This window comes from Solanum tuberosum, unplaced genomic scaffold (assembly GCF_000226075.1).
Source record: "Solanum tuberosum cultivar DM 1-3 516 R44 unplaced genomic scaffold, SolTub_3.0 scf00193, whole genome shotgun sequence".
In the NCBI taxonomy this organism is placed as follows: domain Eukaryota; kingdom Viridiplantae; phylum Streptophyta; class Magnoliopsida; order Solanales; family Solanaceae; genus Solanum; species Solanum tuberosum.
Window position 1 is genome coordinate 992,696 of NW_006239118.1, and position 25,122 is coordinate 1,017,817.

Sequence of the window (25,122 nt, forward strand, 5' to 3'; positions counted from 1 at the left end):
TAATATTTAGTCAAGTGGACTAGTTATAATTTTTTTGATTAAATTTTATTAGAAGTGTTTTTGACTCAAACTTGTGGTAACTTTTTAAAATTTCGTTATTCTATAATATTTAACTATTGACTTTTCTTGTAAATAGTTAGAAGTCAGTGATGTTTGTTAATGTTTATCTTAGTGTATTTAACTTCTAAGTTAATATTTACTCACTAATGTATGTTTTTTTTCTACTTTATAGGTTATTTGTAAGAGTAGTTGAGAGATATGAGCATATCAAGTACAATTTATGTTCAATTTTTTTAATTAAATTAAGTTAGATGAAACAATTACTTAAGTGAAGAACAAATAACTTTGTAAAAATTTATTATGCGATTTTATAATTTTTGTTTATTTGATAAGATTGAATAAACAATTGGGCTATTTTAATAGTTTTACAACTTATGAAATTTTTATGTTTATGAGAAAATATACAATACAAAAATTCCATATCGCATGTCCAAACAAATCTTCAATTTCATCTCGTGATTCCATATCATGATACCATATCGCATGGCCAAACGGGCCCTTAAAGAATCACGGTAACTCTAAGGGCCTACCTTTTTTAAAGAGCATGGAAAAGAGGAATAACATTTTTGCCTTTGTCATGTAGATTTAATGGGATAGACGCATAACCATAGAGATATATTGATGTTCTAACCTAATGCCGAAGTAGAAGAAGACATTGGAAAAGAAAGGTCATTTTGTATTTGAGGCATTGTTCCACTGCAGTCGGTACAGTTTGTGTTAGAAAGAAGGCGAGTTGTTGTTGCCTGTCTCTCATTTAGGCGTCTTTCCAACAACAGTACTTCTTTTGGAGTCATTGCTAAAGAATAATCTTTTTTACTGCGTTTGGTATTGTCATCATGATCTTCTGTTGCAAAGTGACGCCCTCTTTTTGATTTTTGAAGATTCATTGATATGATTTCTTCACAGTTATTCCAGGAAATGACCTTTTTTACCCTGAACTATGATTATCATTAATGATGCAGTCAGTGTTAGTATTCATAAAACATACAAACTACAACAAGAATTTGCAACACAAGTAAGCTTTTGGTAAAGAAAGTTAGTGCCTATTTGGTCAAGGTTAAAAATGCTTTCAATGGCAAAGTTTGGTTTCTGGTTTTGTACAAATCGTTTGGCATTGGTTTCCACTAAAATTACCCTTTAGATGGTGCTGCCTGTTTAATATCATATGAAACTCACGTGGGAACCGAATAAGACATAAATTACTATTAGATGCATTTCTTACAATACGTCGTTCTTGCCATATTAAAGAATAAGAAGAAATTAGCTTCAAAAATGACCAGCGAGACAGCAAAAACATTTTGTCATACAGTATTGTTGACAAAATAATAAATAATAGAGTAATGTTACTAAATTATCCTTTGAATATATTAAATTTAATGCTTTGAAAATGTATTATATCTTGAATACTATTTAATATCAAAGGCAAAATAGACACAAAAGGGTAAATTATTTCTTGATTTTTCAAACTGGACAAGTATTGTTGGACTATTTTTTTAGTATAGTAGACATGTAAAAATGAATGAAGGGAGTAATAACTGAGTTCTAAATTTAATATTTATAATTTTTTAATCAATTTATAACTAATACAAATACAATATTTAAGCAAAATCTATTGGGTTCCGCATGAGATCTACTAGCTCCATCCGTGACTAACCATCTTGGTCTTGAATGCAGAGGGGATCTAGGATTTGGACTTCTTGGGGGCCAGGGGGTGGGGTGGGGCGGATCTACAGGGTACCGAGGGGGTTCATCTAAACTTCATCGGTAAAAAATTATACGATATTTTCAAATTTATTTGATGTATATTTAGATATTTGGGAGAAAACATATATTCACCGTTGAACTTGTCTCGAAAAATCAATTAAAAATGAATTTTTTTTACCCCCTAAAACTGATAGGGCAAAAAATTTAAAAAAAAAAGAGAAGGAAAAGTGTGTGTGGCAATAAATAAATAAATCAACTTTCTACTATCACCCTAACCCCACCCTCCACCACCCACGTCACCTCTTCTTCTTCACAGGCAACCGTCTTCTTCTTCTTCTTTATTTTTTTTTTCATCATTTTTTCATTCCCAATTTCCATCCACCCCACTATACCTCCATCAAAATCCTCTCCCCCCCCACCCCTCATCATATCCTGTTTTAATGCTTATTCGATTTTCTATTTTCATTATATTTGATTTTTCTCTTCAGCTTTGTTGGTGGTTTATAAAATTGATGATTAAGTTAAAATAAAATAAAATATAATGATGGATTTGTTGGTGAGGGGGTAACAAAGAAGCGGGAATTGAAGGTGGTGGAGAAGAAAAAATCTTTATTGACAATGGTTGTAGTGATATTTAGAGGTGGGTTTGTACCTTTTGATGGTGATGATGTAATTTTGGTGATGGGTTTGTTTATGGGTATCAAATTTTGTGGTGGATCTTTATAATTTTTGTGGGGATAATGGTGATAGTATGATTTTGATGGTGGATTTGATCGTAGGCAGTGATATTAAAGGTGACTATTTTGATTTTCATGGTGAAATATATAGATTTGGTAGTAATATGGCGGCAATGGTATATGCTTCATGGCGGTGTTCATTGAAGAAGAAATAATTGAATGACATGGAGAATTTTAGTCAAAATTTGACATGGCATCTGATGTGGCAGTTACATGGCATTGATATGGCACAAGTGTGATATACTTCCCATTGTGAGAGTGATGCTACACGTCTCAAGGGTAAAAAAATTCACTATTTAGTAGCAAAGGTGTGTAATAGGTCACCATATTAGTCTAAGCGTGTAACTGACTTTTCAGGACAAGTTCGTGGGCAAATTTATGCCTTCTCCCTAGATATTTTGAACATCTTAAACATAAGATCAAAGGTTGACTTAGTCGTTGAGGGAAAATCAAAATTTATCTTGAGAAGTTCAAATTTCAAGCACTATATTTTTACTTTCCGAAGTTCCTTAAAGAGATTAATTGATAAAAACATGAATAGTAGTAAGAAGACAATTTTGTATTAAGAACCATGGTTTCTTTTAATATATGATAATAGAGAAGGGAACTTCTGTTTTAAAGTTAAACAGGCGAAATGGTCTGGTGGATCCTTGTACTTGTGTCCCTTTGTATTCTTGACCCTTCTACTTATCTCTTTATCATCTGGACCCTTGAACCCATCCAAACACAACATTTTACACACTTTTTGATGTGGTATGGTGCGTGCTGCGCAAACACGTACACGTTGGCCAAAGAGATAAAAAGTTTTAATCCACGTATGAATATTATATTCCACATAGCTAATGACTCATATGAACTAAGAATAGTCATTATTTTCCAAAACCTTCGCGACTTTTCCCCTTCTCCCTTTCTCCTCTCTACGATTTCTCACAGTTCCTCTTTGATTTTGCTCAGTTGAAGCTCAGTTCCACTGTGATTTTTGTTGTAAGTTCTTGTCTTTTGCATTAGTTCTGATTTTTTTCAATTTTTTCGTGCGTATCTGTTTGATTTTAGGGTCGATTGTCATTTGATTTTCTGATTTTTTTTTGGGGATTTTACTTTGGTTTGTGTCTAATGTTAGTGTAATATGCTTTCATAGTGGATGTATGACTTCGAGTGACTTCAATGGCATATTTCGTGAATTCGAGTAGATTCTAGGGTTTATTCGTAAAATCTCAATTTCGACTAAAATTAATATTTTTTTCTCGTCAATTGTCTTGGGTATTGATAGTGTTAGTGGTCCATTGTTACATATCATAGGTGTATAAGATTCTTGACACCTTGTTTCCTTAAAAAAATAGGGTTTTTTTTGTTATTTTTACTTACAGGCTTGGTAAGTTAATGACTTTAACTATAGTTGTTTTTCTTTTGACTTTACAGGTATGGTAAGTTAATGGCTTTAACTATAGTGACACTTCAATTTCACTATGGGGGTTGTTTTGTATCTGATCCTACTTTAAGGTATGCCAATGAAATCACTAGTCTTGAAAAGATTAATATAGATGTAGATGAGTTGCATATTATGTTGTTTCATAAAATAGCACTGGAATTGGGTGTTGAAAATGTTGACATTTGGATGTAGAGTCAATAAGAAGGGTGGTCATTACATGTTAAATATTGATTATGATGTTTTAAACCTTCTTAATGGTTTGAAAGGTGTTGATTTTGTTTATGTATATGTTGTACATCCCATTAGTAGACCTTTAGTTGTTGAGGAGATACTTGTATTGCCTAGCACTAATGATGATGTGTCCTCCTCTCCACAAAAAGATAATGCTGATGTGTCCTCCTCCCCTCACAAAAATATGGATGATCTGTCATCCTCCCCACAAATAGATAGGGTTGATGTGTCTTCATCTCAACCATTTGACGAAAATGAAAATAGGCATTTAAATCAAAAGCAGATCCCTATTGTTGAAGAGCAGTCCCCTAGAATTGAAGAACATTCTGATTCTGATTCACTCTATGGTGTTGATGAAAATATTGATAATTTGAGTGATTTGGATGAGGAGTTGCTTCAAGCTAGGCAATCTAACATTCAAGAACAAGTTAAGGAAAATGTTGATAGAGTAAATCTAGATGAGATACCATCTAGTCCTGTAGGTATAGATGCTGGTTTTGAAGACATTTATAAGGACAAGAGGGGGAGATTTGAATGCAATTCGGGTGTGATGACCCTTATTTTGATAGCTCAAATCTTGGTAGTGACATTAGTGAAGATGAAGAGGATCCTGTTGAGAATGATGAAGTGGTAGATCCACCACCTAGGAATAAAATGCTAAAAGGTTTTATTTCAATTGTATATAGATTTTTTTTAATCATATTGAGTTCAGGGAGGCACTGCAAATTTACTCTATTCAGAAGTGTGTGAATATTAAGTGGAAACCTAATGAGAAGGAAATAAATAAGGGCAGAGTGTAAGAAAAAGGGTTGTCCTTAACATATTCTTGGAAGTATTGATGGTAACACTGGAAACTTCGGTGTTAAAACATATTTTTTTCTGTCCACAAGTGTTTTAAAAGAACAAGAAACAAATTGTGTACCCCCATTTGGTTTAGTAAACATTACAAGGGGAGGATTATGAGTAAGCCTACCATTAAACTACATCAGATTCAGTCTTTGATACAAAATCAGTATGATTTTGTATGTTAGTAAGACAAGTTGTAGAAAGGCAAAACTGAGAGTTATGAATGAACATTTGGGAGATTTCAGAGAGCAGTTTGCTAGGTAGTATGATTATGCTGAGAAATTAAAGACTACAAATTCTGGAACTACTGTATCTATCAGGACATCCAAGAACACAATTCCAGGAAAAGAGATGTTTATGAGCATCTATATTTGTCTTGGTTCCTTAAAAAGTGGATGGAAAGAAGGGTGTAGAAGGATTATTGGTTTAGATGGTGCATTTCTCAAAAGTGTATATAAAGGTGAACTGTTATCTTGCATTTCCAAAGATGGAAATAATCAGATGTACCCTATAGCATGCATGGGCAGTAGTTGATAAAAAAAAACAAGGACGCATGGTCTTGATTTCTCAAGTGCATCAAACATGATTTGAAACTTACAGAAGATGAAGGACTAACAGTGATGTCTGATATGCAAAAGGTATTACTATATTATTTGTTAAATTTATTCTTTAACCTTTTTGGAGTAATTGATATTTAACATTGTTGTATGTCAAATGTTCTTTGATTGACATAGTCTTCATCTTGCACTTATTGAATTATAATATATAATTATAATTCTTGTTATTATCGATTAATATTTAATATGAGGGCTATCAAACTCACACGATATTAACTTAATATTTTAAATAAAAAAAGTTTATTAGGGTTGGGCCTTTGCACGTTACCTAGGTATTGCATACTATACAAGACAAGACGTAACTCACTATTTGAATCTTATGTTCTTAAATATAAAATGTCAGTTTTATAAGGTAGTAGGAGTATCATTAATGATAATGTTGCAATTAATACAAACACTTAATATAGAGAGTTAGAGACATTCATTTAAAAATATTTTTTTTTAAAATCACATAAATTAAAATAGATAGGAGTACTAATTTCTAGGCAATGAGGCGAAACTAGCTAGCCCTTTAACAAACCAAACCCCATATCTTTGACATAAACATAATATCAAGTTGATCAAAATTGAATAATTAATGTATACTTTATGTATGGTTATGCTATATTTAGCTTTTTGAGTGTATCATAATCTATAGTCAATGTATAACTCATTTATGTGTACACTATATTGTATAGTCAATATATACTTTCTAGAGTTGATATCTCAAAAGGTCACTCAACTTTGAGAATTTGTCTAGCAAAGTCATTAAATTTTGTTTTGAATCAATAAAACACTTAACTTAGACTTTTATATCAATATAATCACTTGACTAAATTTGTCATTATAACAAATTTGACAAGGCAAAAATATTATATAAATATGAACCCCGCAGATAAATAAAATTAAAATTAAAAATTTACTTAATTAGTGAAATAATTATTATAATATTGTTATGTATTATTTTTTTTTGTGTATCATGATAGGTGTATGAGAAAAATGAAGTACCGCATACATTTTAAAATTATTTGTTTGAGAGCATTAAAATATACTCGTAACTTAGATAAACAATTAATTAGTGTCGTTATTTTACTGGAGTAACACGTTGAAATTGATCAACATAAAAAAGGAAACCATATCATTAAAAAATACATATCTTCTTTGATTTGTAATAATTTAATCAAACTTGGCAGCGGCACTATGTGCTTTTATGCAACACCTACGTACTTAGTTAAAAATATTTACACCTGTTAAAATGTTTCAATGGGTTTTTGTTGTAAAATGGATGTCTAATACATATATTTTGTGGTAACATATATGTACACATTATACACTGTGTAAAATGAATATACACACAACAAACAAAGTGTTGTAACCTAACCCTCCATATGATTTACTTGGTGTCCAAAGTGTATACATGGCAAGAAGAACATAACACTTGGTACCCAAGTATATGCAACTATATATACCCCTCTTCTTGTAACAAAGTAAGGAACATAAGGAAAGAGTAAGTGAAAGAAAAACATTCAATAATAGAGAAAAACTACTACCATTATTTTGTGTCTCTCTTTCTCTCCATTTCTTCTTGTCATTTTATCTTACTACACATGCTTCATTTTATAACACGTTATCAACACGAGTCTCTTCATCTACGAGCATCTCCGGTGGTGTATTAGCCCAAAATAGTATAGAGTATATTATATTTTGCTATATAAGTCTTCTTATACTTGATAGTCTAAATTTGATAATTATCGTTAATGTTATCATGGATTTTTGAGCTAAATATTGGAAGGATAATTAGTACATACTTAATTGATAATCTTGTTGGAAGAATTGAACTCACCGAAATCATTAGAAGACTAAAAGTGCATAACATGAATTTTTAATTTGGTTGATACTTTGTTGTGGTTGTCACGTAAGAATACATAATTCCTTTTAACTGAGAAATAGCTAATTTAAGGAATGCATATCAAAATAAAAAAGGAAAAGGTTTTAAAATTTCTTATGTTTAACTTTGATCAACATCATTGATTATTTTACACTTGTTTATCTTACACTAACTAATTATTTACTTCTTCAATTTATATAATATGTTATATGTACTAACATAACTTGTTTTGTAGTTGCTTTAAAAGGGTAAGCAAACTAATATGTGAAGAAGTATTTTATTTTCCTCCGGAATCATCAAAAGGACTTTTCTATCATGAAAGATTCTTTGAAGTGGCATTGGCATGTTATTTAGGCTGACAATTAATAAATTTGCCAATGGTAAGATAATGGTATATTTTTGCTTTATAGTAAGCTTCCTTCATAATAATAATTACATTTATTCTGATTTGTATATATCTACAAAAAGAGTATGCTAATTTTTTAAATCCATAAAATATGCTACATGTCATGGAGACAATTTGACATGTAGACTTTATTAGATCCATTTATCAAGTGTTTATTTAATTCTTGAATTTTGAGGTATCGTTTTATTTATTGTGATTATTAGTGTTTACCTCTAGTTGAGATCTATGAATTACAATTGAAGAAAGAAATTTTCTTAACTAGCAACAAATGAAGTCAATGTTGAGAATTAATTTGTTGATCTTTCAATAAGTGAATTATTCATAAAACTTTTAAGTTGAAAATAGTATTCAGAGCCACCTATGAGGATCAACTTTGTTTCGTTTAGCAAAGGTAATAACTTGTATATGATCTTTTGAAGTGTTATTATGACTAAATTTATTTGTGCTATTAATAACAAAGTAACAATATTTTAAAGGCTCAAGGGTGAATTTTATTTTGGACTATATATAATGTCATTGATTGAGGGTAAGACGGTGGATTCAAGTTTCATCGCACCAAAAGGGTTAGACATCGATTAAAGTCTCGATGCACCATAATGATAAGATTTTGGGTTCAAATCCCTTCGTATTTTGGCCTAACACGCCTTTGTATGGATAAGACATTGGGTTAAAGTCTCAATGCAATATATTGATATATAATGATGATTGAGCAAATCGATATGCTCTTGCTAAAAAAAAATTGTGAAGTCCATCCCACTGAATATGCTCCATTCATTTAAGTGAATGTGATAGCAATACAATAAAAGTCTGAAAGATGACAAGATTATTTTATGATCGGACATATGAATATGGACGTGAATGGACAAAATAATAATGGTCATCATTGTGATAATTATAAAAGAAAGAACAATATGAGTTCTCAAAATTGTCCTTCAAAGAGTGAAGGTAATTTTTGTCATCAAATTTGGTATGAAAGGTATTGGGCACACGATTGTTGTACGTGCAAACTAATTTTAGTTTATAAATCCTCCATCAAAGAAAATGATGAAAAAGTGGTGATACACTTGACTTTCAAAAGTGATGTCGAGGTATGTCATATGAATATGATAAACTTCAAAGCATGACGATGAACTTCTAATGAAATGCATAATTATGAAGCATGAATATATGATTATAGTCAATTCCTTGAAGAGAAGGTGACTTGTGATAAGTATCATGAAAAGTGGACCATTCTTGACAATGAATCTGTCAATAGATGATGAAAATTAGATAAGGACATCCTCTTGTATGATTTAATAAATACCACAACTCACCCCTATGGGAGGTTTGAGAGAAATAAAGAAATTTATTTTGGTATAAATGATCATTGGTCAAGTACTTTTAGTACATCACAAATATTAAGGTATGTTTTAGTATAAACTACCGAAAGGGCAAAAGAAGGAAATAATTTTGTACCACAAAAATTTGTCATTGGTTATGTATCTCTGTGCATCAAAAATACTTTTCTAGATATTAAACAAAAGGGAGGAGATACTAATGACAAAAGTAAATCAAGAAACAAGTTTTGCTTGATTTTGACCATGACAATAATGATATAAATTTCTTATTGAAAGAGATGTTTATCACACAAACAATGTTATGATTATGTGGTAGTATCCAATGTTAATTGCGAGCTTTGGTGAGCTATTATGCTACTACCCAAAGAAATAAATTGCTCATGATATTGAAATTGTAGTAAGTCTCGAAAGAAACTTTTTAAGTTTCAAAGAAATAGTCAAAAAAAAAATATTGAGTCTATAAAATATGGAAAAATTTAAGATCTTCATATTACTACAATCAAAATGGGTTATAAATATTTACGTGAAAGATTACCCATGTTTGCATATTGTTTGTCGTAACTAAGTATGGACATGATGATGGAATCACATGCAAAATAAACTAAAAGTTTATTGAAATAAACATCAGTTGGCATGGCCGGTTGATGACCATCCCGATTTAAATATGATACGGAAATAACAGAGAATTCATGTGGTTATATATACATTGAAGAAATAACAAATTCTTCAAGAATTCTCTTGTGTTGTTTGTTCTCATGATAAAATTATCATTGTACCAGCTAAGATTGAGATTGTATCTCCCAAAATTTTGAAATGTATAAAAAGGTGAATATGGGCCCGTTCACCTGCCATGTGGACCATTTACTATTATATATCATCTATGTTATGGTCACATGTACTTTATTATCAACTTGCAATTTAATTTTTGCAAAGGTTGTTTGCTCGAATTGATAAATCAAGAGTACATTTCAAATTATAAAACTATATTGATAATGTTGGTATATATCCAAGTGGTTTAAGCAAAAATTATATGCCTCCAATTATAGCTAAACCATTGGTTATGAGAACAAACCTCCCAAAAGAAATTTGGTATGAGATGTGTTATTTAAAGTGTAGTAACACTTGTACGTATCAAGCCAACAAGGTTTCCCTATCACAATTGGTTCAGGGTTACGAACCAAATAATTCTCATCTAGAAATTTAAATGTGCGGTATATTATTGCTCCACCATTACGCAATGCACAAAGATGAGTCCCCAAATAAGGTTGGTGAATGTTAGAATATTAGGGGGAGATAAGCAACTGGAAAATAAGTTATACATAATGAATTATCATTGATATGATCCTCATTGAAGAGATAATTTAAGTCAATTGTCAGACGCATTTGCTGACCCTATGTTATAATCCAGTTATAAATGCTCCAGTGAAAAGTCCTTGAAGGACATAATTTATGACACGCCTGAAACATGATAAATTAATCGATTCAAAAGATAAAGGAGCAAATGATCAAGATGATCATAATAATGAGGCAAGTGCTTTAGAAAGAGCACCATATTATAATATTTTATAAAAAACCTTGGTAAAGGTTCAGGTACCTGAAAATAATGAAAAAATAAAGTGAACTTGATAAGTTATGTCACATTAGAATCGATATCAAATAATCGTCGAAGATATCTTGAATATAATGTAGCACTCAAAATTATAAATGGTGATGAGGATCTTGATGTTAAATCTATCGAGAGTTGGCAGATAAATAATTGGCCAAAGAAATATAATTCAAGTATTTTTCTATTCACTTGAAAAAGTGATGTTTTGGACTTATTTTGTCCATATACCAAAGATATAATGTCAGTGGGGTACAAATGAATTATTGTGTGATAAGTGAAATCGTAAAATATGAAGTAAGGCTTGTCCATTGGAAAATAAAGACTTTTCACAAAAGTCCTGACATTATTGTATGGAGATGTATTCTCCTAAGGTGGATGCAATGAGGTTTCTATCAGTCTGACAATATATGAAAAACTTGAATACACATGATGAATGATTATCATGTCTCTAAACAGTAAACATTATATGAAAATTCTTGAAGGATTTAAAAGGTTATAAATCGATTCCATTGAATAGTACCCAATGATTGTAAGATCACGTATTATAAAGATCAATTTTGATCTCATTAAAATGGTTAGAAAGTACCATGTCATAGTGCAATTGGTGCACTTATGTATCCTTCTATTATTATTCATGGTAAATAATTTTATTAGTATGCATGCAAAATATAGCATCACTCTTATCGGTGGAGATATTAGAGTGAATCAAATATCAATATAAATTATTTATTCTGACCAATTGTGTCAAAATTTATTGATCATGAAATTGCAGGAAATTATGAAGTTTGGACTCATGAAAATTATATATTTTCATTTGAAAATACTATCATTTCAAATCATTCCACAAGACAGTCAATTTTATTGAAAGTGTTCGTCAGTGCTTGATTGTTGCTGCTAACAAATCGAACGAGCAATTTGTCTACGTCGACAAGATCACGAATTGAGTGATTGTCAAAAATATGTTTGGTTGAGATCAATAAACATATCCAGAGAATACGTGACCTTCCTTTGAAAAGAGATATTCCAACAACATTATATGAAGATATTGATGCATGTCTAGCTCAACAAAAGAGGACACATCAAAGAAGACTGAGCAAAATATATTCCATCGAAATTCTTTTTATTCATGACCATGAAAAGAAGGATGTAGAAGATGTTTTTAACACTTCGGTATTCACCAATGCATTATCAACTTCAATCTTTGAGAAGCTGAGATATAAGATTGAAATGTGTTATTTTCGGATTGATAAGTGATGTCTTAATCATGGGGAGTATAGTACCCGCTGCACTCTTTTTTTCTTAACTAAGATTTTCTCCCACTGGGTTTTCCTAGTAAGATTTTTAATGATTCAACTCTTAATGCGTATTATAAGATATGTGTACTCTTTTTCCTTCACCAAGCTTTTTTTCACTGGGTTTTTCTTAGTAAAGTTTTAACGAGGCACACTATCTATTAAGACATGGACATCCAAGGAGGAGTGTTGTAAAATGGATGTCCAATACATATATTTTGTGGTAACATGTATGTACACATTATACATTATGTGTAAAATGAATATACACACAACAAACAAAGTGTTGTAACCTAACCCTCCATACTATATACTTGGCGCCCCAAGTGTATACATGGCAAGAAGATATCCATGTATCACACTTGGTGCCCAAGTATATGCAACTATATATACCCCTCTTCTTGTAACAAAGTAAGGAACATAAGGAAAGAGTAAGTGAAAGAAAAACATTCAATAATAGAGAAAAGCTACTATCACTATTTTGTGTCTCTCTTTCTCTCCATTTCTTCTTGTCATTTTATGTTACTACACATGCTTCATTTTATAATAGTTTTAAATTTTTTATTTATTTTTGAAATTCATATTTACATGCTATAAAAAGAAAATTATTTTTTCATGTCAAATTTCTTTTTAGATTGATAAATTTGTTGAGTGATTTTATTGATATAAAAACCTAGGTGGAGTGATTTTATTGATACAAAATAAAGTTTAATGACTTTACTAGATAAATTTTCAAAGTTGAGTGATCTTTTGAGATATTAACTCATACTTTCTATGACTTTTGACAAACTATATAGTATATAGTTAGTGTATACTTCCTATAACGTTTGACTATTTTTATGTAAATAAAACATAGCTATATTTGTTATAGGCTAATTACTTTATTGTACATATTTAAAACCAACCCACCAATTTATTCCATATTGAAGATAGGATAACTAATCTCATTAGATACAATTGAACCTTTCTATTATCGTTATTCGTCATTCTTTATAATAACATTTCACGATAACAATGACCAAATTCTCTTTGAAAACGACTTTCATATTATGTTATATTAGTAGTATGTGTTTTATAACAACACTTTGTGATAAAAAAAAATATTCAAGCAAACAACATTCTAATTTTTTTTTACTCTATATATTGTTTTAAATAATGATCAACTTCTCTAGTCTTCTCTTCTCTCGTCATTTTCTCAAGAAAGTTGACAACCAAAAAAGGAAAATTTTAAAGGAAAAGGTGAAGGATATTATTGGAGAAACCAGGCTAGAAAGCAAATATCTGTTGCTTTAATACACAGGTGACATGTTCCAACATATGATAACTATGTTGGAATATGCACCAACATATGATAACAATTTCTTGTTCATTAACTCAAGAAAAGAACTTAGTATCAAGAGTCTGTTGTTCGAAAATTATAAAAATTTTCAAAAAATAACTGATATGTTTTAAGTCGAACACGACCTTCAATTCAAAATGAGAGTGACGACGGAGATGAGGAAAAAGATAATGAGGAGAAATGTAGTGTTTTTTTTTTCTTTCTATTTTATAAAAGATTAGAATGTTTTGAAAATATGAATTTAATCCCAAATTAACTTTTACATTTTTAAATGGATTTAAAAATTGACACCATTTGTTGGATTTTCTCAGGTTGCCAACGTCTCTAAAGCTTCTTTTTAAAACACAAAAAAAATTGAAATAAAAGAAGAAAGATTGTCATGGTCGATATTGATGGTTTTAATTGTAAGTTCCTAAACCAAAAGGCTCGTTAGTGACCGTTGAGCTATGTCTCGCAATCGCCAAAACTTCCCTTTTGGAATTCGAATTGTAATAAAGCGGCAAGAAAGAAGAAAGATTGTCATGGTCGATATTGATGGTTTTAATTGTAAGTTCCTAAACCAAAAGGCTCGTTAGTGACCGTTGAGCTATGTCTCGCAATCGCCAAAACTTCCCTTTTGGAATTCGAATTGTAATAAATCGGCAAGAAAGAAGAAAGATTGTCATCGTCGAATTAATTGTGTGAGTTTTCTGTATTGATATTCCTTGATGGTTGAAAATGGGGTTTCCCATTTCAAGCTTGCTTCACTGTGATTTATGGTTTTACTTGTAAAATGGGTTGGGGGTTTCCGATTTCAACAATTTAAGATGTTTCCATCTGATTTCTGGTTTTACATGTAAGATTTCTTGATGGAAAATGGGAGGGGTGGATGTGGGGGTTTCCCATTTCAAGCTTGCTTCACTGAGATTTCTGGGTTTACTATGAACCTTTGGTTTTAATTGTATGATTTCTCGGTCGTTGGAAATGGGAGGGGTAGTGGTGGGGGTTTCCGAATTCAAGAATTTACGAATAAGCTTTTGAACAAGACTGAAAATCTTAGTTGGTCGAATCAACTTTTGTGAGTTTTCTATCTTTATTGATGTTTACTTCTTGCTTCATTTCTATTATGGGTATTATTCTCTGGGGGTGGGGAATTACAGAAATGTTTTTGGAATGAACTTGTGAACAAGACTGAAAATCATAGTTCGTCGAATCAATTCTGTAAATTTTCTATCTATATTTCAACCATACTTTAATTCTAATTTCTTGACTGATGTTTCCTTCTTGCTTCATTTCTGTTCTTTGTATTATTTTGTACTTCACTCAGATTTCTGGGTTTACTATGAACCTTTGGTTTTAATTGTAAGATTTCTTGATCGTTGAAAATGGGAGGGGTGGGGGATGGGGGTTTCCGATTTCAAGAATTTAGGATGAAAATCTCAAGTTTTTTGTTGTTGTCATAGTCTGTGTTTGTAGTTTCTTGTTACTCTGCTTCTATTCTTAAATGAATATGTGTGTATAGATATTTATACACAATTCTACGAGCTTATATACGTGATATGTTTTATACTACACTCAGATATTTATAGCTTATATAACATATCACGTCATCCCCACCATCTCAAAATTGCTCGTCATTTAGAACCAGTTGGCCATGTAGCCACATATTTGTTAATTGTGCTCCGTGTGGAGATGCAACAATGTCAGTGTTGGCCAGCACTTTCACCTGATAAAGGACATTGACATTATTTCAGTGATTCCCTGGATACTACTGAAGTTGCATGTAGTGTAATCTGAATCTTGCTGATGGAAATTTCTTGGTAAGATTTAGTTGTATTTATTCTCTGTAAAGTACTGCTCCATTGAAATTTCTGGGGTTTACTGAATACTGATTGAAAGAAGGGAAAAATATGTACCTGGTCGCAGAAAGATAAATCTTCTGACTGAACTATGTGCAGAATGCAGCCTTCAACTCGGGCACATTCCTTTGCAAATATATCAGTCAGAGCAGAATGAGCGAGAACCTCTTCTCATTAATAGTGTAAGTCTTATAATTGGAAATTCTCTTTCATTCATCTCTCTACCTTTGACTGCAGGATTAAGGTCACAGTAGCTCCTTGCTTTGCAGCGCAGAACGTCGGACCTTAAGCTTGTTCTCCCGTGTAATTTGGCCTAGATCATGCCTCATGACAATGGCTTTCTCAAAACAGTAAGGTACATCTCCTCTATCAAATCCTTCCACCTTGACTTCACCAAAACTAACTTGCATAAGTTGTTGAAGCCATGATCCCATTCTTAATCTCAGTTCTCCCCAGTGGAATAGCACCCATCTTGTGGGCTTCAAGCACTCATTTTTCATTGACCATCTTACAAGAGGAGTCATTGCACATATTCCATGCCACAGATTTTCATGGTTGTAGTATGTGTCCGAAACAAATGTTAGGCCTTCCAATAAAATAGCAGAGTCTGGAAGACTTCCTCGCCATGCCAAAGCATATGAATTCTTTGTACCATCCCTAGTATCCCTTCCTTTAAAGCAAAGAAGGCATCCTTTGGATGCTTTGGAAGGGAAATACAAGTGTTCTGTCTCATTTTCCTCGAATGTGTCATTCAAAGAGCTCATTAACCATGTATGGCCAGTTGTGGCTGTTTCTCTAAATCTAAGGTCTACAAGGGGGAGGAAAGTAACAGAGGTTTTGAGTTCTTCAGTCATGGTCTCGATGACACCGGAGTAATTTTCTTGAGAAAGAAAACCCCATCTTTGGGATCTTGCTGATAAAGAGAACTCAAAAGGGGATGAATACTGGATTTGGAAAAGGATGATAACCAGGAACAAGGAGGAAACAAAGATGCTGATGAATTTTGTGGAGAAGCATTTTCTCTTGCTTTGTGTGCATAACTTGAGATGATCTTCCATTACCATCAGTTATGCTATAGCTAAATCTTCTTAACTATTTCTGTGGCAAATCTAGTCTCGAGATTGGAAGTTAATCTATTATTCTATTGAAATAACTAGTTGACGTAAAGCTAGTGTTAGCATTTCTTACTCAAGTGATAAGCACATGATGCAAGATTTGGAAAAGCAATCCCCATATACAGATGTATGCTTTCGAATATTTTATTTATAAGAAGGGTCTGAGGTCAGAGATGGAGCCATGGTTTGCGTTTGTTTTATTGTTTTTTAAGTACTTGATTTATAGTTTCGTCAAACTTGCATTAAAATGTTCACAAGTCACAACTAATAATAGTATTTTATACTTGGGGATCCACCTTCCATGGCCCTTATAAGGAATCTATGCAGTATTCTGTAAGTTTCAGTGAGGAAATCCATTCGCGCAGTTGGATTCTTCTCTCAAGAGATAAACGGATATAAATGTTGCTTAATAACTACACCTCAGTCAGAAACAAGTTGGAGTCGGCCACATAATTCTCGTTGACAACAAGGAAGCTATTCTTGAGAGTACTGTGTAATCTTGACAAAGAAAGTTATTTTTGAAGTTTTGATTAAATTTGGCTATTACGTAGACTGGCAATTTTGATTAAACTTCAATGAAAATTTAGGGATCTTAACTGGTTTTCATTACATCAACTTTAAATTTAATGTTTCAACCACAACTATGATTTGTTGAGAGGAATGGCTACAGCATCAGCTTACCTGATTCAAGATCGTATACACTATAATGATACAAATTTCATCTAACAACTCGAATATACATTGGTGTGATATACTATTTCTTAGCAGGGGCTTCTCTAGTGGGAAAGAATGGTATCTCGAAGAAAAGAGGAGGAGGGATTGGTGGAAGAAAAGCACTTAATGATATCTCAAAGCCTTCTGCTCTACAAGCATCAAAGAAAAATAATTCCTCAAATGTGAGGGAAAGATCTTGATTCCTCTAGAAACAAATATAGTGCAGGAAGAAAAGATAATTATTCTAAAGTTTTGGAGAAAAAGGGTGGCAGGAAAGCACTAAACTGATCTTACAAAACTCAACCAAGTCGTCATCTGTTGCAGAATCAGAATTGTGTCAAAGCACAGAGAAAGGCCATGGACATGAGTTGTTTTCTCAAGGAAGTTGGATTAGATCATGGTACGACCAACACCGATATTTGATTGAACCGTGTATTAGAAACATTTTGCTGATCCAATTCTCCTTTGGCAGATGATGTCCCTGTGCATCTAGGAGCATCTCCACATGCACTTGAACTATCAATGAAGTCGAAGGTATTTGCATTCCTAGCACCCTTTCCTCATGTACATTGTATTCAATGTTTTTGTATTGAATTTCTGATTTTGTTAAATTAAATGTAGTCATCGACATATTAGCCAGAAAGCCCAACTAAGCATTATGTCCAAGTGGAAGAGCTGCCAGAACTGATCTTTTATGATCAGGTCTGTTGTATATCTTTTTCCCCTTGTGCTGCATCTCCTAAATCAGTAAAGCCACGATATATCAGCTGGCCGGATGACGGTGTTCTAGATTTTGCATTGCTATGGAACACCTATCCATTCAAAGTATTGATGGACACTACTTTAAACTCAAGGATCACTAGCAGCCCTTTGAAATATATCCGTTGTAGTCATTGGTCAGTCATCTATCCTAAATCAGCTAATGTTTTTCTATTCTTTCCTTCTATTTTCTTTTTCTAAATTTTTTGTTTCAGATTAGATTGGATGAATTGGATGAACTCAAGTTAGGATTCCTACATCTTTTGTCTTTCTTTTATTTTGAAACAGTAACATGATTGAAGGGTCCTTTTGTCATTTATTGATGGGTTGGGAAAGATGGCTGGGGTAAGAGAAGAAAAAAATAGGACTACGGTGGATCGAGCCTTGCATCTAGAGTATGTTAACTGTACCAAGAGTGTGTACAAACCCTACCCCCATCTTGTGCTAGGTAGAAAAACTGTTTCCAATAGGCCTCAAAAATAAGTTTGAAGAAAATACAAGAGTAAAGAAGCAATGATGATAAGGAAAGTATCTAAATAAAAAATAGCAGGATAAGCAAATATAATACTAGAAGATATTTGTAGTACTGATAAGGAGAAGAGGGAGCAGAAAAAGGTGCTTCAACTAGAACCATGCTCTGCCACAAAAAATGAGAGAAATTGATCAGTTACCGACAGGATGGACTGCAGCTGGCGGATTTTATCCTTTAGTTCAACTGCAAGGGATAGTACTTAATCTTCAATATAACCCAGACCAACAGAAATAGAATCAAGTCACTCTTTAGCACCTTGTTGAATTCTGAAAATCTTAGTTGGTCGAATCAATTCTGTGATTTTTCTATCTTTATTGATGTTCCTTTTGGCTTCATTTCTGTTCTGTGTATTATTTTGCACTTTTACTATGAACCTTTGCCTTTAATTGTAAGATTTCTTGATGGTTGAAAATGGGAGGGGCTTTCCGATTTCAAGAATTTAAGATGAAAATCTCAACTAAAGATGAATATACCCCTCTTCACCAATTTGCTCTGTTTGATGATTCGAACCCTAGAAATTTAGAGTTGGAGGTGGAGGGTGTTAACCACCTGAGCATGTGCATCTGATGGGGGTAATCTGGTGTTTCATCTATTTCCTTTTTTGAAATGCAATAACCAGATTGATTGAACATATCAATGCACCAAATGTTCCTGCTTATCATAGGCAGGTGATGTTCAATTTTCTCTCCTTGATGCTGTTGTGGGTTTCACTCTAATCATCTTAACACAAAATATGCATTTGGTTTGTCATAGTCCGTGTTTGTTGTTTATTGTTACACTGCTTCTATTTTGGTATTCGACAAGGCACCTTTAAATTTAATGTTTGAACCACAACTATGGTTTGTTGAAAGGAACGGCTACATCATCAGCTTACCTGATTCAAGTTCTGGTTATAAGTACAAATTTCTAACAACTGGAAAATACATTGCTGTGATCTTGTATACTATTTACATTCCTAGCACCCTTTCCTCATGTACACATTCACTGTTTTTGTATTGAATTTCTGATTTTGTTAATAGCAGTGTTGGTGGAGAAGACATAAAATTTAGCGTAATGGTCAGTCTTTTCCAGTGGATACAGGAGAAGAAGCGGTCCAAGTTCCGGAAGTTTGTAGATACCTTCTGCAGGAAGCCTCAGGACAATTTTGCATCCATGTGACTCACTTTTATGGCCTTAAGGAGCACGTGCTAGCCACTTGCCTCATTGACGTACTTTCCATGTCCGGCGACTCTGATGATGCCCGCCATCTCCTCAACTGGCGGAAAGGCGGCCCTAAAACTGCCTAAAATTCCGGCAACTTCTCTCTTGTTGCCACTGAGGTAAATTCTTCTTCACCATTGGAATTCTCTGACGATGTAGAAATAACACAATAGCTATTCGGCGCACTAAATTCAGATTACTGTTCTTGTCCGTTGCTTAATTGAACAAACTATTGAAAATCCCTCCAAAGCAATTGAGTGATTGAGCGAATGCGGAAGAGTTTCACCGCTTAGTTACTTAAGTTTAGCCACTTCCACAATCTTGCCCTGTCATGTTGTACTTAATAGTCTCTTCCCTGCTAACAATTGGCTCCACATTGTCCCGCCTCTGTTAGGTTAGTTATCCTTTTCTTAAATTGAAAACTTTTTGGTTCTTCTTTTCTTTTGTACATTATTTCTTGTTCTTGTATGGCAGTCCTCAATTTTAATGAAGAGAAATGGAGAATGGAAATGAGATGTAGTTGTTTAAATCAATTTGTCAACTACACAATCAGCCCAATCAAATTGAGATATAAAATAAAATAGGACAATTAGAGGAGGGAAACAGCTCTGTTTATTGACAATCTCCCATAGTCGAACTACACTATAAAGAGAAATAAGAATTAAAAGGTTGACGTAAGAGAATTGGGGAGGAATATACAATAGAGAAATCAAATGAGGAAAAAGAGAGGGGTAAATTTACCTACTGATTCTTGATGATTTTAAATGTAGGCTTGCACTAATTCTAAATTAACATATAAGAAGGCGTTATTCTTTGAGTATTCAGGTGTGAAATGTGTTTGAAATTTGTTAAGGAGGAATTATGTTGAAGACAGAAAGCCCAACGAAGCATTATGTCCAAGTGGAAGAGCTGCTAGAACTGATCTTTTATGATCAGGTCCGTTGTATATCTTTTTTCCCCTTATGCTGCATCTCCTAAATCAGTAAAGCCACGATATATCAGCTGGTCGGATGACAGTGTTCTAGATTTTGCATTGATTTGGAACACCTAATTCAAAGCATTGATGGACACTACTTTCAACTCAAGGATCACTCGCAGCCCTTTGAAATATATCCGTTGTAGTCATTGGTCAGTCATCTATCCTAAATCAGCTAATGTTTTTCTATTGTTTCCTTCTATATTCTTTTTCTAAATATTTTGTTTCAGATTAGATTGGATGATTTGGATGAACTCAAGTTAGGATTACTGCATCTTCTGTTTTTCTTTTATTTTGAAACAGTAACATGGCAACTTTTGATAATTTTGAGTTTTCACAGTTTGATGAACCTTTTGCTTAATAAGCTGTTAGCTGTTTTGCAATGTGAGTGAATTGAAAAAGATTGCTTCTTGTATCTGAAGTTGTGACTAACTTGGAATCATTTTTGTCTTTGGAAGGCAACCATGTACATCCAAGATTGTAAGCATTAAGAAGAACATTTCTACTTGCAAGAGTAATGTTGTTCTGCCAAGCAGCAAAACTTGTTTCTATTCAAAGAAGTGAGGCAATTCTGCCTAAGATCACTGCCATTCATGTTCCTGCAACTTGCAGCATGGTCATTTCTCCATCTCACTCAGATGAATCATTAGTATCCATGGATGAATCTATGTCAACTTCTGACACAGTGAGAACTCCAGAGGTTGAATACATAGATGACATGAATTGGCTGCAGTTGATTCCATCGAGAAGAAGGCGTGTAGCACCCTCTACATCTCAGAACATGTCAAAGCAGCAGGTTTTGATCTTTTCAGCAGAGTAGTCCTTGTTCTAGCATTTCATTGTAACTATAACATCTATTTATAAGATTTATCTATTTTTGATTCCTGCAGCAGTTATATGCAAGAGAGATTTACTTGTGGACTTGGAATCAGGGGATAAAATTGTCAACGTTGATAAATTATGCGCTACAATGGGCCTGCGAGGTATAAAAATGTTTACCCTCTATCTCTTTTCAGCTCTTTGAATTGGATGCTCGCTATGTAGTGGTTCTGCGATAATTTAAAAAGACTGAGCATAGCAGTCAAATAAAGTGGCTTCTTCAATTATATATATTTCATTTAAAAAAGTATCTGATTTATTGAATGAAGATAAGTGTGGGAATACTCATTTTTCAGAAGTAATGTTCTCAATGTCTCCAGCTATAAGTATTGAACATGAACTCACTGTTTCCAGGAAGGAGAGCAAGGGCAGTTGCCTGTCTTGGTATTAAGCATGAAGGAAACTGATAAGAAAAAGAGGCCAGCTTTTGTCTTCCTACATAGTACAAACAAATGTAAAGAGTGGTTACGGACGGCCATTACTATAGGTGATATTTTGTTTTCTTAAAAATACTCCCCATATTACCATCGAGCAGAAGCAATGAATGACAATTCTATGTACGATTTTTTTTTTTTTTTGTTATTCAGGCATATGCTTCGAGGGGATACATAGCTGTAGCAATTGATTCTCGATACCATGGACACCAATATGACAACATATCGTGATGTAAGAACAGGTGCATTTGCTCTTTGCTTCAGTTTTACTCTTGGTTATTTTCTCAAACAAAAAAGTACACTCAGGTCCAATAGGCTATTGGTCAACTGACCTAAATTTGTAGTATGTACAATTATTCTGCATTTTAGTAGCAAAACCTTTGGCCTTTTTGTTTTGAAGTATCCATTTTGTTGCGCCTGTACAAGTACTTTGCTTATTCGGAGTATAAACAATATGGGAGAGTACTTAATACCCTGTTATTGGCTTTCATATTAAGGAGGAAAAATCAAGAACTGGACTTGTTGTACTATTTTCTTTCATTGAATGCTTAGATGCAGTATTTGATTGAGTTGATCTACCTTACTACTTTTTCATGGAAAAAAAGTTATCGATACAATGCCATTCATTTTGAAGGTGTGGGACTTGATAAAACTGGTGGATTATATATCTAACAGAGAGGGAAGATGTTGACTCGTCAAGGATAGAATTACTGGTGAATCACTTAGAGATTAGGCTAGTCACTTTACATGCAATATCTAACTGTTTCTTAAACATGTGGAGTTCATATATGTTTTGTGTTGCAGGTATGCATGCATGGTTTGCTGCTAACTTTAATTGAATTGCAGTTTTACTAACATTTGTTGTCAAACATGTTTTATCTTTGATCATTGTACTAGGCGAAAGTACAAAAAGACATAAATCCTAGCATGCATGCTATCTTCGTATCCTAAATGCGTCAAATCTTTCTTTTTTTCCTTCACTCCTTTGATTTGGAGTTCTTATTTTTATTAGCATAATAAAAGTTTTTCAGTTTATCCTTGATCACTTCATAGCAGTCCTACTGCTGCATCTGCCAAACCTTGCAAAGTAGGTACTCTTCCAACCTACAATATCAGTTTCAAGTGTGATGAAAGAGCTGAGAAAAGGAAAGAGGTTAGCCCTCTGCTTGCATCACTGAAGCTTGATTGTCTTGCATTGTGAAGTCAATATCTCTAAGAACATTTGTCTAGTTATTTGGACAGTTTTACTGGGGTTGGAGATCTAAGTAGAGTAAGTGTCGGTCTACTGATTTTGTCATGTTCTGGTACTGTATTTGGATTTGGGTTTTTGAGTTCTTTGTTTGTGGTCATTTGCTGAGACTTTGCATTGATGAACTTGAATAGAGTGGAATGGATGCCCAGTTTTACTGGGGTTGGAGATCTAAGTAGAGTAAGTGTCGGTCTACTGATTTTGTCATGTTCTGGTACTGTATTTGGATTTGGGTTTTTGAGTTCTTTGTTTGTGGTCATTTGCTGAGACTTTGCATTGATGAACTTGAATAGAGTGGAATGGATACCCAAGACCCACATCATAATTAGAATTGGATTGTAATTGACGGAAAGGCTTGATTTGTAGGGTTATTTTACCTTGTTTCTCTGCTCAGTATGAAATGGTATTGACTTGATGCAAAGCCCGAGTTTTGATTTGTGTGTTGTTAGTTTGTTTGAAGAACAAAGTGATTGAAGTTAGATGAGAGTTTGTAGTGTTCTAAAGTATGAATTTTTTGAAAGTTGAGTTTTTTGTGGTTGTAGCATTGCTTTGGTAATACTCTATATACAAATTTTTTTCTGCTGGATTGGTTGTTTTTAAGAGTATGAGATTGCACTTCTTCAAAGCCTACTATTGGGGTTTGATTATACTTTAAAAACACCTGTTTTAATCATGACTCATGAGGCATTTTGTGTTTGTGGTTTTGACATGCAGAATTGTGGTTGCAAATTTTAAAACATTATAGAGCATGATGGATGTTGTCAAATAACATAGTTGTTTCTGGAAATGGGTTGGTTGGAAATGGAGTTCACCAACTTCCAAAAGTTGTTGCTGGCATACCCAATGGGATGCCTCATGCAAGTTCCACTAATGAAGAACAGAGGAGTTTCCAGAGCACTATCATATTGACTGATAGTGAAACAGTTCGATCTTATGTCCAAGAGGTCAATAATGAAACTACAATTACTGTAGAAAGCAATGTTGGTGTCAGTTCCAAGGTAAGGAAGTTTTTCCTGAGTTTTTACTTACCAAGGACAAGCCCAGAGATTGAGGCTAATGCGAGGAGGAAAATCCTGACATAGATTAGATATTAGGAAAAATACTAATGAAACCTTTAATGGGCTTGGTTTATCACTACTGCTAATGGTCTTCTTGCCAAAACATGGTATTGTATATAGGTGAAATATCATTTTATTTGTACACTTGTTCAATCCCCTGCACACTTGCTAGATAGCATGAAAATCCTTGCTCCACCACTATAGTCTTCTTCTTTCCTTGTGGTCAATTATGAAATTATATTGGTAAATGATAATACTTTATGCAATTGCAGACATTGAACTACCAGTTGTTGAAATATATTTGGGTATTATATATATTGCCTTTATCCCTGATTTTTATTATTTTTAGAGTTGCTGGCAAACTTGTTTTATTTAGTAAATCATTCAGTGACAAGAAAACTATTGAGTATATTGGCTCATCTCAATATAGATCGTGCGAAGGTAAATGTCTTAGGTCTAATTTATGACCTGTAGTCCAGAGTAACAGCAATCTGAATTTCAATATTGCAGCTTCATATGCATATGTTTATCGTCATCAATATCATATTTTCCTTTTCTGTTGTCTTCTAGCAGCAACCTGGTCATGCTTCAAGTAGCAGCATCAACTTTTTCGAGCACTACTTAGTCTGGAGAAGTCCTATGATAATTGTACTAAGAATGCTTTCAAAACGTGCCAAACAATCAACGATATCTTTTCCCCAGTGGTTTGCGAACTATAAAAAAAAAACAAAACTGATGCCTTTGAAAAAAGTGTCACCTAATAAAGATATCATCTTCGTATCCTAAATGCATCAAATCTTTCTTTATTCCTTCACTACTTCGATTTGAAGTTCTTATTTTTTACTAGTATAATAAAAGTCTTTGAGTCTATCCTTGATAACTTCATAGCTGCGGGGC

General features: G+C 33.2%; 1 protein-coding gene and 1 long non-coding RNA gene across 2 annotated transcripts; one reads left to right on the forward strand and one right to left on the reverse strand.

Moving 5' to 3' along the window:
* Positions 1 to 15,071: 15,071 nt before the first annotated feature.
* LOC107062059 (uncharacterized) lies at positions 15,072 to 16,163 on the reverse strand. The gene is made up of 3 exons (XM_015312274.1): positions 15,594 to 16,163; positions 15,367 to 15,435; positions 15,072 to 15,176 (listed from the first exon to the last, which is right to left on the reverse strand). Exons 1-3 carry the CDS (start codon positions 16,161 to 16,163, stop codon positions 15,072 to 15,074), a joined length of 744 nt encoding a protein of 247 aa, XP_015167760.1.
* Positions 16,164 to 18,975: 2,812 nt separating this feature from the next.
* On the forward strand, positions 18,976 to 24,493 carry LOC102580773 (uncharacterized). Its single transcript, XR_001474401.1, has 9 exons — positions 18,976 to 19,748; positions 20,500 to 20,757; positions 21,064 to 21,401; positions 21,496 to 21,588; positions 21,839 to 21,971; positions 22,072 to 22,160; positions 22,553 to 22,860; positions 22,972 to 23,071; positions 23,882 to 24,493. It is a non-coding gene; the product is annotated as an uncharacterized lncRNA (long non-coding RNA).
* The last annotated feature ends 629 nt before the right edge of the window (positions 24,494 to 25,122 follow it).